Source organism: Tetranychus urticae, chromosome 3, assembly GCF_039701765.1.
Source record: "Tetranychus urticae isolate SD_2017Ah chromosome 3, NJAU_TeUrti_SD_1.0, whole genome shotgun sequence".
Lineage (NCBI taxonomy): Eukaryota > Metazoa > Arthropoda > Arachnida > Trombidiformes > Tetranychidae > Tetranychus > Tetranychus urticae.
This window is the reverse complement of record NC_142960.1, coordinates 8,799,673-8,813,140: the sequence shown is the minus strand read 5'-3', so window position 1 is coordinate 8,813,140 and position 13,468 is coordinate 8,799,673. Positions and strand designations below refer to the sequence as shown.

At 31.3% G+C, this 13,468-nt stretch overlaps 1 protein-coding gene across 3 annotated transcripts in view; it reads right to left on the bottom strand.

The window, feature by feature from the left end:
• LOC107370257 (uncharacterized) overlaps positions 1-13,468 on the bottom strand; it is a 42,525-nt gene that overhangs the window by 395 nt on the left and 28,662 nt on the right. Inside the window, exon 5 of one of the 3 annotated variants that reach the window (XM_015938245.3) lies at positions 329-430. In XM_015938245.3, coding sequence (XP_015793731.2) covers positions 329-430 — 102 coding nt within the window. Of the gene's footprint in view, positions 1-328; positions 431-10,218; positions 10,379-12,420; positions 12,649-13,468 lie in introns of those variants that run through there. The other 2 variants (XM_089269680.1, XM_089269681.1) reach the window with 2 other exon arrangements.

Here is a 13,468-nt window from a genome sequence, read left to right as displayed (position 1 = left end):
TAAAGCAAATGTCAAGAATCAAAAATGTTGACAAATGTGGACAATTTTTCAAGATTGTAAAATAATATTAATAATGAACTGAAAATCAAAGGTTTGATTGAGTAAAATATACATGAATATGAGACATTTCCTCAGGCTGGTTGGGTAATGATGTTTTTTACTATTTTTGTGTGGACCAAAAATTTTAAATCAAATTTTGGTTTTCCAATTGAAGCTCATTTTGTTCAATGTTGAGATGAGAGTGAAAAAACAAATTTTGCTTGGAGCATCTTTTCAATTGCATTATTGATTCAACTAATAACCGGTAGACAGGTTTACATTAACTTACCTAACATTATCAGGAGATTCAGCTCGGTGACTGTGTTTAATCATCGTATAACGTCCAACTGATTCAGGTGGCCGAGTAATCTTTAAATTGTGAAACTTTAATCTGATCAAGAAGAGACAATGTTAGTAATTGGTAAAATTGTGACGCATTTGTGGCTCAGCAACAATCTCGAGTAATTTAAATGAACAAAAGCAATTCTTCTGGTTAAACATTCAGCCTTTTTATGCTCTTTTTGTGACTCTGTTTATGTCTGCATACTTTATGGCAACGTTCAGTGTATTTCAATTAAACTTTCAGTCTAACCCTTACATTGTCTGTATAATTGTATTGATATTATGACAAAATAAACTTAATTCATTTATCATTTTAAACAAATTGGAAAATTTAATCAATTAATTAACTTGTCAAGAGAGGAAGGGTGAAGAGCAGTAGAATGGGTTGAATACATTGTAATAAGAATGAAAAAATTTACCATTAAATTTAATTTTCTCGCCAATTTGGTACAAGTTTTGATTAATTGCATTTCAAGTTGAATACAAATGACGCACTTATGATAAATTGTTTGTTTCATTGATTTTCAATTAATCAGTCAACTTGAGTAAAATGATCAGAAAAGACTTCAGTCTTAGCATATTTTATTGGAAACTTTTCATGTCTTTTGATTTATTGTTTCATAAAAAAGTAAAAAGTTGAAGAGCTTTTAGTCAAACAAAAGCAACCCAAAATTCATTCATATATTCACATGTTATTGAATTGTCTAAATATTGTGGGAAAACTTTTCAATAGCTTCATGCAATTGATCATTAGATCTGATGGCGAAGTTTTGACTTTGGGTGTAACTTCACTGAAACTGAGAAGATTGAGAGTTAGAGAAACAGAAATTCTTATTCACTTCGATTGTTCCAATAATATTTTAACTAAGTGAGATCAAGTCGCGAATCTCATACAGTTTTCCATAGACTTTGAGATAAGCTTTTTGCTGAAGATTTTCTTCACATTTTCGTTCATTTCTCATCAACCCAATCTGGCTTTGGTGAAGATTGTCGACAAGTTTGCTTCTGTTTGAAAACCTTGGAAAATTTCTCTTTTGGATTTTCATTTTACTTTTCTTACTGTTTTTGAAATCAAATTCAATTTCATTTCACTTTAATTTAACTGTTTAATGAGCTCTTTACCAAGCTCAACATTAAGCTCTTTACTCATCAAGATGGTCTAACATTTCCTTCAGTTTCATCTCAACCTTACTTTTGATTACTCTTGATGTTTCATTGCAATTTCAACAATTTTAGTTTCAAGTGTTCAACTTAATTAGTTGAAGTTGAATTCATAACTTGTTTAGCATTTCATTTGCAGAAACTTGTAAAGTGGTAAATGCCTTTGACATTACCAATATCAGTTCAATGATGAACTTTAGATAGCTTTGAAAAGCAGTTTTACAAGCAATTGATTTTACCAATCACAAGAATCACCATTTAACTTGTAATTTAAAGTCAAATAATTCAATTTCAATTGTCATGGATGGAAACGTTTCATTGCAATGGGCTAAACTCGGTGAAACCTCCAAAGAATTGGAAACAATGAGAAAATGAATATAATTTCAATGAATATTAGCTTTTCTCTGTTAGATTTTTCTTCTCTCACCGTTTTCTATTCAATTTCATGCTAATTGACCAAAGTTAGTCAAACATGAAAACAAATTGTTGGTTGAACAAAAACAAATTTGTCAACTATCATTGAGAATTGTTCATTAATCATTTTTTCTTTGCGAACAATTTTCATTCATTGTGCTAAAATTTCATTTCATTAATCTTGATTAGGGCAATTATATTTTTCACATGGCAATAATATCAAAAAAAATAAAATTGATTTGCATATTGAATAAATGAATACAATTTTACGCTTATAAATGTTCATTCAATCCTTTTACAGTGCAATATTCAAATGTGATTTACAAATTAATCAAAATTGAATTTCATTCCATTTACATCAGATAACCAGTTTAACAATACCTTAGCATCGTGAAAATTTGCCATTGAATTTGGATTCTATTCAACTTACAAAAATGCAAACCTCGAGACAAATTTTGTCAAAAATGACAGAAATAAAGTTTGCAGCGATATGAAAGAAAAAATTTTTCGTCTTAAGATATGAAATAGAAGTCCTGTAAGAAAATTAGACATTTTTTAATCAATCGAAATTGCTTGTCGGATTAGCAGATTTGCACTCGTTACGAAATACTGGTCAAGAAAATATATTGGTTTATGCTGTTGGATCAATTTTAATTTTGACCTGAACATAGAAATTTTCCTTAGGTCAATATTCCGCTTTAATTTTGCTTTTCAATGCAAAAACAGTGAAATCAGCTTACAAATTACTGTAAGAAGCTCCAAACTTCCTCATCTGATAAGGTCCAGGCGTTTGTTCTTCTGTTCCAAAGATTCTCATGTTCACCCTCATGAGGTTCAGATCGTAAAACGCAATAAAGTCACGAAGGAAACTTGTCTATGTAATGTTAGTCCTTCAATCAAACATAGTCAATTGCATTGATCTTTTTGCATTTGCATAAAGTTAATTTACATTCTTTTTCATCAATGTCCGACGTTAATTAGACAATTATTGACCAGCTATGGGATGTCATTGACATCATCCTCCGCAACATAACTTGTGAAAGTGACCTTGATCGCTGTGAACAGTTTTTTACAAGGATCCTAGATGTTCTCCAGGATTTAGAGGATACTGGAGTTGATATCGAGGACTCATCCTCATCCTCCATGGATTGCTCTACTTCTTCATCTTGTTCATTAATCACAGCTTCGGAATCAGGAAGTGAAATTGACCTCCCTCCGAGTGAAAATGAAGTAAGTTTGAATTGCCACTCTGTTTTGGGTTCTTCTGCTCCTCCACCTCCACCTCCATCATCAACTTCGTCAGGCAATGATCTGAATAAATTGTTCACTTTGATAGAACGTCTGGTCGTGTCAATTGACACTCACAATGATATTGACCAGCTTTATCATGACATTGGTCAAGTCTTTGGTCATATCTTGGAACGGTTTGATAGTTACGCTGATACGAACCGATCAATAATCAATCAAATCCGCACACAATCAATGGCAATAAATATCTTGATAGTCCAGTTGAACCTGCTCTGGCGAAATTCATTGAGATGAGAGGCGAAATGAAAGATCAGATGGAGAAGATGATTATTGAAAAACTTATGTTTTACTTATTTTCTTACTTAATTATAATCATAAACTTTGTAACCTTTCTTTACATTCACTTATCCTTATTCACTGAACAAAGAATAAAATACTAGATCTGCACCTTGTCTGACTTTACCTTTTTATTCGGCAAGAAAAGAAGGAGAGAACAAGGAGAGAGAAAGGTAAATTTGATTGGTCATTGTTTCTGTTTGGATTCACCTTCATTGGATAGAAAAAGAAAGAGAAAAGACAGAAAAAATGAAAGAGAAGAAAGAAGGTGTTAAACTTATGCATTTATTAATAACACTCATCTATGCAATCTAATCTTTACGAGATCTCCAAATTTTAAATAGTAGGGCTAATAGTCATTGTTAAGTTAGCATTGGTTTTAATTACCAAAACATTGAAGAAATTAATTGACACAGTTTGTTTGTTTTCATTAACTTTAGGTGGCTCAGGTTAGTTATATGTCATTGTCATTGACATCATCCTCCGCAATATTACTTGTGACAGGTACCTTCATCGATGTGAAAAGTTTTTTACAAGGATTTCACATGTTGTCCAGGATTTAGAGGAAACAGAAATTGATTGCAATGACTCATTCTCATCATCCATAGATTGGTCTTCTCATCATCTTCATCGATCACGGCCTCAGAATTAGAAAGTGAAATTGATCTACACTCGAGTGATAATGAAGTAAGTTTGAATTGCCATTCTGTTTTGGCCCTGCCTCCATCTCAACTTCCATGTCCATCACTAACTCTTCAGGATAATGAAATGGATTGTTTGATTTGATGGACCGCCTGGTCGTATCAATCAATATGCACAAGGAGATTAAAGACCAGCTATATCATAACATTGGTCAAGTCTCTGAACATATATTTGAACGATTTGATAATTTGGCAGATATAAACCGTTCCATCATAAATCAAATTCATTACATTCAATACATGGTTATTAATAACTTGATAGTCCAATTTGACCTGTTGTGGAGGAATACGATACGAGATTCCAGAAAAAATTATAGATCGGATGGTGCAAGATCATCATGAAAAAACCTATGTTTAACTTTAATACAGCGAATGCATAAACTTTGTATCACTGATCTTTAATCACTAATAAAAGAATAAAATACTGGAATGATCTTCACCTTGTTTACCTTTTTGTTTACATTCAAAGTGAACTAATTTTAATTGACTTTGTTGTGATCGGAAGTCCCCTGTTTATACGATCGGAACATCGTATTTCTATACGAGGCAATATATTTTCAAGGTGCCAACTTCGTTTTTTCCACAGTTTGATCTAAAGAATAGGTTAAGTTACTTTTAGGTAAAGTTGAATAGATGAAACCAAAAAAGCAATGTGTTTTTGGTTTTTGCTTTTTTCTGTTTCCTTGTTTACTGATTTTTCGGTCAATTTTGATGATTGATTGAGATGGATAACGAGGACTATTACAGAGTAGAAATATCACACTTTACCTTCTCAACTTTCGGCTATTCTAATAGAGTTAGAACCGACAACCAGGAATAAGAAGGGTTATTAACGATATCTATTCAAACGATTTCGAAATTTCAAACAGGCACAATTAAACGAAGGAAGAAAAAGAGGATAAGCAAAGTGCAAAAGCAAGATAAAATTATGGAACTTGTAACTGTTGATCCTAAAGTGTTTCTAAGAAAAGCTTCGGCTGTCGTTGGGTCTAACTATCGTTCAGTTCGCCATGTTTTCAAGAAAATCATCTTTTTTGTACAAACCACTTGAAGGTCAATTTTTAGTGGACAATCACATTCTTGGAAGGTTCAGCTTCGGTGTTAGAGTGAAAGCGATAATGCGAATCGGAATGATCAATCCTTTCAAAATATGGTTCAGTAATGAAATATCTCTGCATTGAAAGGAGATCAAACAGACAAAACAACCAAATTTGGGAACTAAAAAATCAGAAATGTATCCGTTGCTAGCGCATCCTGGTTTTTATCGGTATGTTTGGTCCGTATTTTAAGTCGTTATGAAGGCCAACAGAAAAATAAAAAACAAAATTACATTTCTTATCAGTGTCTTTTTCATCTCATTCTTGTCAATCTAAAAGAGGAAAGTATCGCAGGTTGTTTTTATTTTCTTTAAGCTGCAAACCGGGTGTAGCAAAATTTCGTTTAGAGGAGAAAACATATCTCGCTGTGTAACAACCGTGTATTACTGCATCTTTTACATTTAAGGAGGGCGAATGACGTGAATGTCATTAGTTAAGTTATGAAAACAACATTGTGCTACTATACGTTTAGTATACTGTAGGTTGAAATTATCTTACGAGGGAAGTACTTCAGGTTGTTTTTCAATTTTTTGACACGAAATAATCGATAAAGAAAGCTTATTCAATATTGTAAAGCAAGTTTATTTCATCTGCATGTTTGGTGGATTCTGAGATTTTTGACATTACGTAGAGCACTTGATCATTGATTATGCTTAAAACATATTTTTTGTGAATATGAAAACATTCCGATACAGACACTCTTGAACAAAAAATGATTTCTTATGATTTTCCCTTTTCTATTTCAATATTTATTATATTTTTACGTTAGATAAATGGCTTAATTAGGTATTTATGTAATTGCAAATCTTAGTTAACATACTGACGCGCATAGTAGCTCAGTGTTTTTTCGGTGACTTTTTGTTATAACCTTTGTGCCACTATGTGCGTCCCGTACGATAATAGAAACATACATGATTGACTCTAGTGATCTTCTAGTGAATTTTTATAAAACAAACATTTTGTCAAAATCAGAACCCAACCGTCCATATTTTTTCATTACGATAAATTGAAAAGATTAACATTTAGAGAACAAAAATATCACCTTTCACAACTTTGGTATTCAATACCAATGAGGGTTCAAATTAATTTCAATAAAAATTGGTTAATGAATTATTACTTTTACAAAGTAAAGTAATTAAGAATAAAGGGTTGAAATTGAAATTGTTTTCTCAAGATGAGCACAAATATTAATCAACTGATTTCATTTAAATGTAAACTAATGAACTTTCTGTTGAGCTGTTTACGGGAAACCCATGAAAAGATGAGAGCAAAAAAGAGTAAAACTTGCAACTTTTAACATTGGAAAGACTCTGGGGATAAAAAGAGTTGAACAAACAAAATGAGTTTGAATTATATTATATGGAAGACAATAATGAAATATTACTGGCAATTGAACATGATATATAATAAGCATGGTAATAATAAATGTTTCTCTCGAGTTTCCCTCATTCCTTTATCCAGAAGCTTCATTACTAATGATTACCATTACAATATGTTAACAACATTAGCAATTCAATTTGCATTATCAACTTTATTCCAATTATCATCAACTTTTCAAGAAATATATCAAATTTTCTAATATCCAATAATTGGAAAAGAAAGGTAAGCAAAAGTTCATTTCAATATTTAATGAAAGGTTCATGAAGCAGTGGCAACGTTGAAAAAACTATTTAGAAATGCAGAAAAAAGAGTTTTTTTGTCTTCGTATTTTCACTGCATTTCAACTTGACGTTAACGTGACAAAGATTTTGAATGAAAATGTTGGAACAAAATTTCCATCGTTTATTTGCTGTTTAAACAGAGTAAACCTTTGGTAACCTTTGGTAAAGAACAGAAAAACAATGCTCTTTCCCTGAAATACCACACAGCCTATTAGTATTCAGTTGAAATTTTATTTAGTTTCCATTCATTTACTGTTCACTAATAGAGTTGATCAGGAAACTAAATATTCAACTACAAGCCAATGATGAGCAAAATTTACTTGATTGTGTTTACATTTGCTTCTCTCATTTCATTTGTTTTCTACTTTCTGAACAATTTTTCCTTTTCACGAATGATTTTACTGAACAAACACGCATTAACAGGATCACCATGTAAATCAATATTCAATAATTTGAGTTCTTTCCAAGTTTGTTTTTGACTTGTTTTATCGTTTCAAGTTTCGTTTAATGATGTCAAAAGCAATGATTTTCACTTTTTAGTCGACAATCTTTAGCCAATCTTTGTCACCTTAATTTCATTTCTGAATCGAGTTTGAGTGTTTAATGTTGAAGTTCAATTTTTTTAGATTCGAATTTGCATTAGTTGGTTCTTCTGTGAAATGTTCGAGTTTCATGATGTAGAAGGAAAATTTCAATAACAATGATAATCCTTTTTACTTTCATCATTACTTAACTGTCTCTTAGCCTTTTACAATAGTGGCTCAATTTGCAAATATCAATCAGAATCCTCTTGCTTTTGTTGGCTCATTTCAACTAAGTTTTCAATTCATTTCTCATTCATCTTCATTTGGTTATTGAAAAAAAGACTGAAAAGTTCTTGAATTTGATGAGCTGCAAAGAAATAGGATCAAGTTTTTCTTCCACTCAAAATGTGAACAAGAAAATGTTTTTGAATTATTATTGTCATTATTGTGAAGTAAGAACTGAACAGATAGCACAGAGAGTTTAAAGTTTACTTGAAAATGGTTCAGTTAACGATCAACTTAAACTTGATAAAATGAGGAAAAAGGTCAGGATGGAAGGAAAAGATAATTTTTTTGTCAAAAAATGCTATTACATGAGTTATCATGGAGTTTGGTTACATTTTCTCATCCATTACTTGTCACAGTCAAATGTAATACAAGTTTCAAGTTTCATGACGATTTATAAAGTACAGAATTAATCAAATTGCTCGGTTCGACAAAATTTGCTAATAAATTGTTCAATAGCACTCAGATGGCAATATAACTAATGAATGTTACCAATTGATAAATGTTAATCACTTTTGACAACTTTTTTGTCCTCCACTCATTATCTCATGAAACATGTTACTCTATGTTGGACATAGCCTTTAATGAACCAAGACAGTTGGCTAATCTGAAACTCGCCAACGAAATGAATTGAAAAGTAAAAATGGAAACGAAAAAAACGAAAATCTTTTACAGACTAAAGACCCTCAAGTTGTGCTCCTGTGATGGGGCAAGAGTGACTTTACTGGGTTGATAATGTTGATGTCGTTCGGCCTCACACATGTACTTTCATGTTGCTTCATTTTATGATTGAAGTTATTGGAGCGAGTTTTTTATTAATCTTTTTCTTCATTTTTTGCTCATTTTTTGATCAAGTAAATCAATCGATTTGTTGTGGTTTAAGTTTTGATCCTTTACTTTCTCTTCATTTCATTTCTCTGTATAAAGATGTCAAATGGGAAACAATTTTCACGATAAATCATTATTATTGATAAATGTTTTATAAAGAGCAAATAAAAGCGATTAACTTTATGAGATCAATTGTATCACAGACAATCGAGAAAGAAAAGTTTGATTTTAATTAAATTGTCTGGAAGCGATAATCTGATCAAAAGATTTACCACCATTGCAAGATGTAAAAGTTCAACTAGAGTCACCCTGAAATCAGGTCAACAAAGTTAAATTGAAACAGATGACCTGAAAAAGAAATCTTTCATCAACCAAATTCCAACATTTCTATCATAACAACCAATTTTATTTAAAGTTGATGAAAATTTCACCGAACGAAAGAAAAAAAGAGTCTAAATTGAAATCTAAAACGCAACATTTTTCTTGTCCAATTTGGGAGTTTAAATGGTTCCAAGTATTGAATGTCAAGCTGAAGGAACGAAAATTTTCAGATGAAATTTGATTCCAAACGAAAACTAATCAGACTGAAAGGATGAACATAAAGTCAACTTGAAGTTATAATGAAATGAAAAATGGTGAAATGAAATGGAATTGAATTTCAACATTTGACGATAAATTTTCATTTTATATTGAACATTGACAAGTGAACTTTGACAGTTGGTAAGCAAGTGTTCATTTTGATCAACCTTAATTATTGTTAATTTTTTTCCATTTGACACTTTTCATGAAAGAATTTTCGTACGAAACTTTTCAAAGTAAATGAAAGTTTAATGATGCAAGAAAATGGAATCAAGATGAGGATGAGAAAAGAGAAAAAAGAAGAGATAAAGTTAGTTGTGATGATGAATTTTCTTCTAATCTAAAGGTATTTCATTGTTGTTCAATTCACCCTGGAATCTGTTGCTGAATGAAAAGAAAAGAAGAAAAATCTAAATGAATCAACATTAATCGTGTTATCATTTTGATCAAGAGCTTCATGTTGTACAAGCTCGTCAGTCTCAACTGTTTTCACAACATTTTTTATTCACTTTAACAACTTTTATCATTTCATCATGCAATTTGAGATGAAATTTAATTGAATTGAGAGACGCAAAAAGGTAAAACATTTATTAGTTTCAATCGTTTTATCGTTCATTAAATGAAGGGCATAAAATTTTGATGCAAAAAGATGCAAAGGAAAAAAATATTAGACAATGATAAAGCATGATTAAACACGAAAAAAAGTAAATTTCAAGAAGCACATGAAAAGATATTGTTATGATGATGATACTTTTGGACTCACTTAACTTGGAAAGGCTTATTATCTTCATCTTTTTTTGTGCTTTTCACAAAAATAAGTTTAACTTGGGATGGAAAAGTGAATAAGAAAATCGATTTTTTTCCTGTGCTTCTTCATTCCCTTTATTTCACTTGCTTTGTTGTCTTTGCCATTTTATTTCGTTTTTTTGTTGCTTCTGTTCCCTTTCATTTTGCTCAGATCAAAATATAAATTTGTTTCACTTTGTTTCATTTTAATGCAACCAAATGCTCATCAATTTCAAGGTAATTGTCTGTTTCTTGGTGTCTCAGCTTTCAACTGGAAAATGAAACATTTTTTTCCTTCTTGTCTGCGAGTTTGAATTTTAAATTTTTTCTCTCTTTGAATCAATTGTCTGGTAAATTGTTTCAATCGAACCGATAAACTGTGAAAAACAAATTGGAAATCATGGAAAACAAATGAGCACTCTTAAACTCATGGCCAATCAATGATAACCTTTAATACAAAGGTTGATATTTTTCCCTCCCAGCTTTGAAGGAAATCTTAAAAAAATATTTCCAGTTATAAATCGAGCGATTCTCTATAATAAGAAATCATTTTGCAACAGGAGTCACGATAGTCCATGATCTTCGTATTTGCTAACCGTGTTTCCTTAGCCATAAAAATTGTCAACGAAACCTTAATCTTTAAATTTTAAAATTGCAAAACAATAAAATTTAGGTATAATTATATGACTGAGCACAGTGGACCAATAAATGATCTTCAGGATGCCAAACTTACTCAAAAATTTTCTTGATTTTTGCCTGCGGAAACGGAAAGCTTCAATGTTAGACAAATGTTTGAACATATTTGCTATCAAATGCATTGAGAGGTCAAAGTGAGTGACCTTGAATGACCTTGAGCTTTCGAACTTATACAGTTTGTCAATAAGAAGAAGCTCATGGTGGACTATAGCAGCAACCGTTAGCCCAACTATATCTATTCATACAATACCGGACATTTTTTTCATTTTACGCCTGTTTGCAGACATAACTCAGGAAGGGTTGCTGCTAAACAATTCAGACTTGTACCATGAGCTTATAAACAAATGGTTTTAAAACCAGGATTATGATTGCAGATTCTCGAATTTCTCTATGTGTATTGGAATGACTCTGTCCTTAACCATGAAAACTAATTGACAAACCTGTTGGCATATCGCTTTCCAAGTAAAAATTTCATTTTCAATATTTTCCACGTTTCCTTGTATTCAATACTACTTGTAAGCTCTAACGTGTTGCTCTTGAAGTACATGGGTTTTCAGGTAACTATCAACCAGTTTAAAATTTTTGCATCCTCAGAAAAGGACCTCTAAATGGCAAAATATTCGTTATGCTCGTTCAGCTGTCTATTAGAGGTAAAATAACGGATTGACCTTGAATGACCTTGAGGGTTCGAACTTATGATTATTCAATTTAGGAAGGCATGGTTCATGGCGTGTGGCCTGTACTGTTAACTGTTCGTGAGTTATGGCTTTAAACTGTCATAAAATGAAAAAACACCCATTACATTGTAAATGCACTGAAATAAATACACCACTAACAATTTATGCGAGTGATCCTTGGTCAAGTTAGATTCAAAGAGGCTACATTACTGCTAGCATACAAAGATGGTGCTGATATCGTAATGAGGGAGAATGATTTTGATAGGTGACTATTATGAACACACTGACTTCATACCTATGTTCAAAATCAACTAAATAAAACAATTGAAAGAAAAAATTAAATTAAATTGGATTAGAAGAAAATTATGATTAGCTTCAAGCAAGAAACGCACGTTGATCATGGTTTCCTTCATCAGAAAATAGCATGACGCTCATTCTGCCTACGGAAAGCTTCACGTAAGCAGTTATTTAGCATCCCCATGTAAAGACGACAAAGAGGCCATAACTTTGCTATCACATTTTAAAATGTAACACCAGTAGGTATTGAGCTCAAATTTAGCGTTGCACATATTACACCTAATCACCACTCTTCGATACATAAAATCAATTATCGAGCAAGTGAAAAAAGTGAAACTAGCAGTTGCAAAATCTGTTATTCTGTTGTCTTTTTTTCAATGTAATCCAATCATGAATAAAAAAATATCATTTTTGCCTCTTTTTCAGAAAAAAAGTCCAATTTGCTTTCAATGTTTATCAAAATGAAATCTCCATGAAATCTAACCACATGATTCTGTGGGCTATAAATTTTGTGGAATCATGGACGACCAGTTTTGCGATTTACGAACCAAAAATATTCTAATCATGACTCGATTACAAATTAAATTGTGTTCATTCTTTCCTTTTCCATCAGATGTTTACTATCAAAATTATCATGATAGGGTATTGAAATGAAAATGATATTTCCTATTGAACCAGAATTGGCCGCAAGCTATAAAATGTATTCTATAAGTTTAATACTTGATAAATAATAATTGAAATGACACTTGATTGTGAGTCACTTTAATAACAAATTAATGTTGCCATAATAATAAGTTGAGCATACAAAAGTTGAACAAAAAGAGATAATTTTGCAAACATGAAATAATAATCTTAAACAGTAAAGTGAACTTTGATAATAACAATATCAATAGCCGTGAGCAATTCATTTAATCACAAGTTTCTTTCAGCAATACAATTTGTTCATTCTCCTGGAAACGTTTAATGATGATAACTGTCTGTTAAATAATGAAACGATTCAATTTCAATATCAAGATGAAAGAGCAAAATGATTTATTTCACTCGAAGAGAACAAAAATTGAAAATTCAAAAAATTTCCAAATGTTGATCAATTGAATCCTTTACCAGTTTAAAGCTCATGTCAAACATGACATAATCTTGTTTGCAATCAATTGGCAAAGTGTCTCTCGACTGAACAGGGAATGAGTAAAATGTGATAACATGATGAAACAAAAGTGTAATAACAGGGAATGAGAATTAATAGCAATTTCTTTTTTTTCTCGTTTCTCTTTATCTCTTTTCTTTTGCTTACCAATTGCATTATTTTTTCATGCCTGATAATGGACATTCAATGTCCTAAATCCTTGATCAAACTACGCTATACACTTAATGGACAGTCCAAGACTGTTAACCTCATTCGCATAACACATTTTTGGTCAAACCAGAAAATAATTGAATGCTACAACAAGATAGAGATAACATTTTCATTTCAACCTTTATCACAAAACTTTATCGCTCTTCTATCGTTTTCTCATTTAATTAGTCAATTACAATTCTGTGATCTTTTCACATCGACATTTAATTACTTTTGACCAACGAAACTTTTATCCAATCAATTTGCTTCATTTTTCTTCGCTTCAATCTTTCACTTTCCCTGCAAACTGATTGTTCAACAGAAGGAGAAGAAAAGGAAAAAAAATTTACCCCGAATTTCATGCTAAATGACAATAGCTGAATGAAATTGAAATTATTTTCAAGCTCATTGATTATCCAATCAACTTATGAATTTATCTCGACATTCAATAACAATTAACTTGC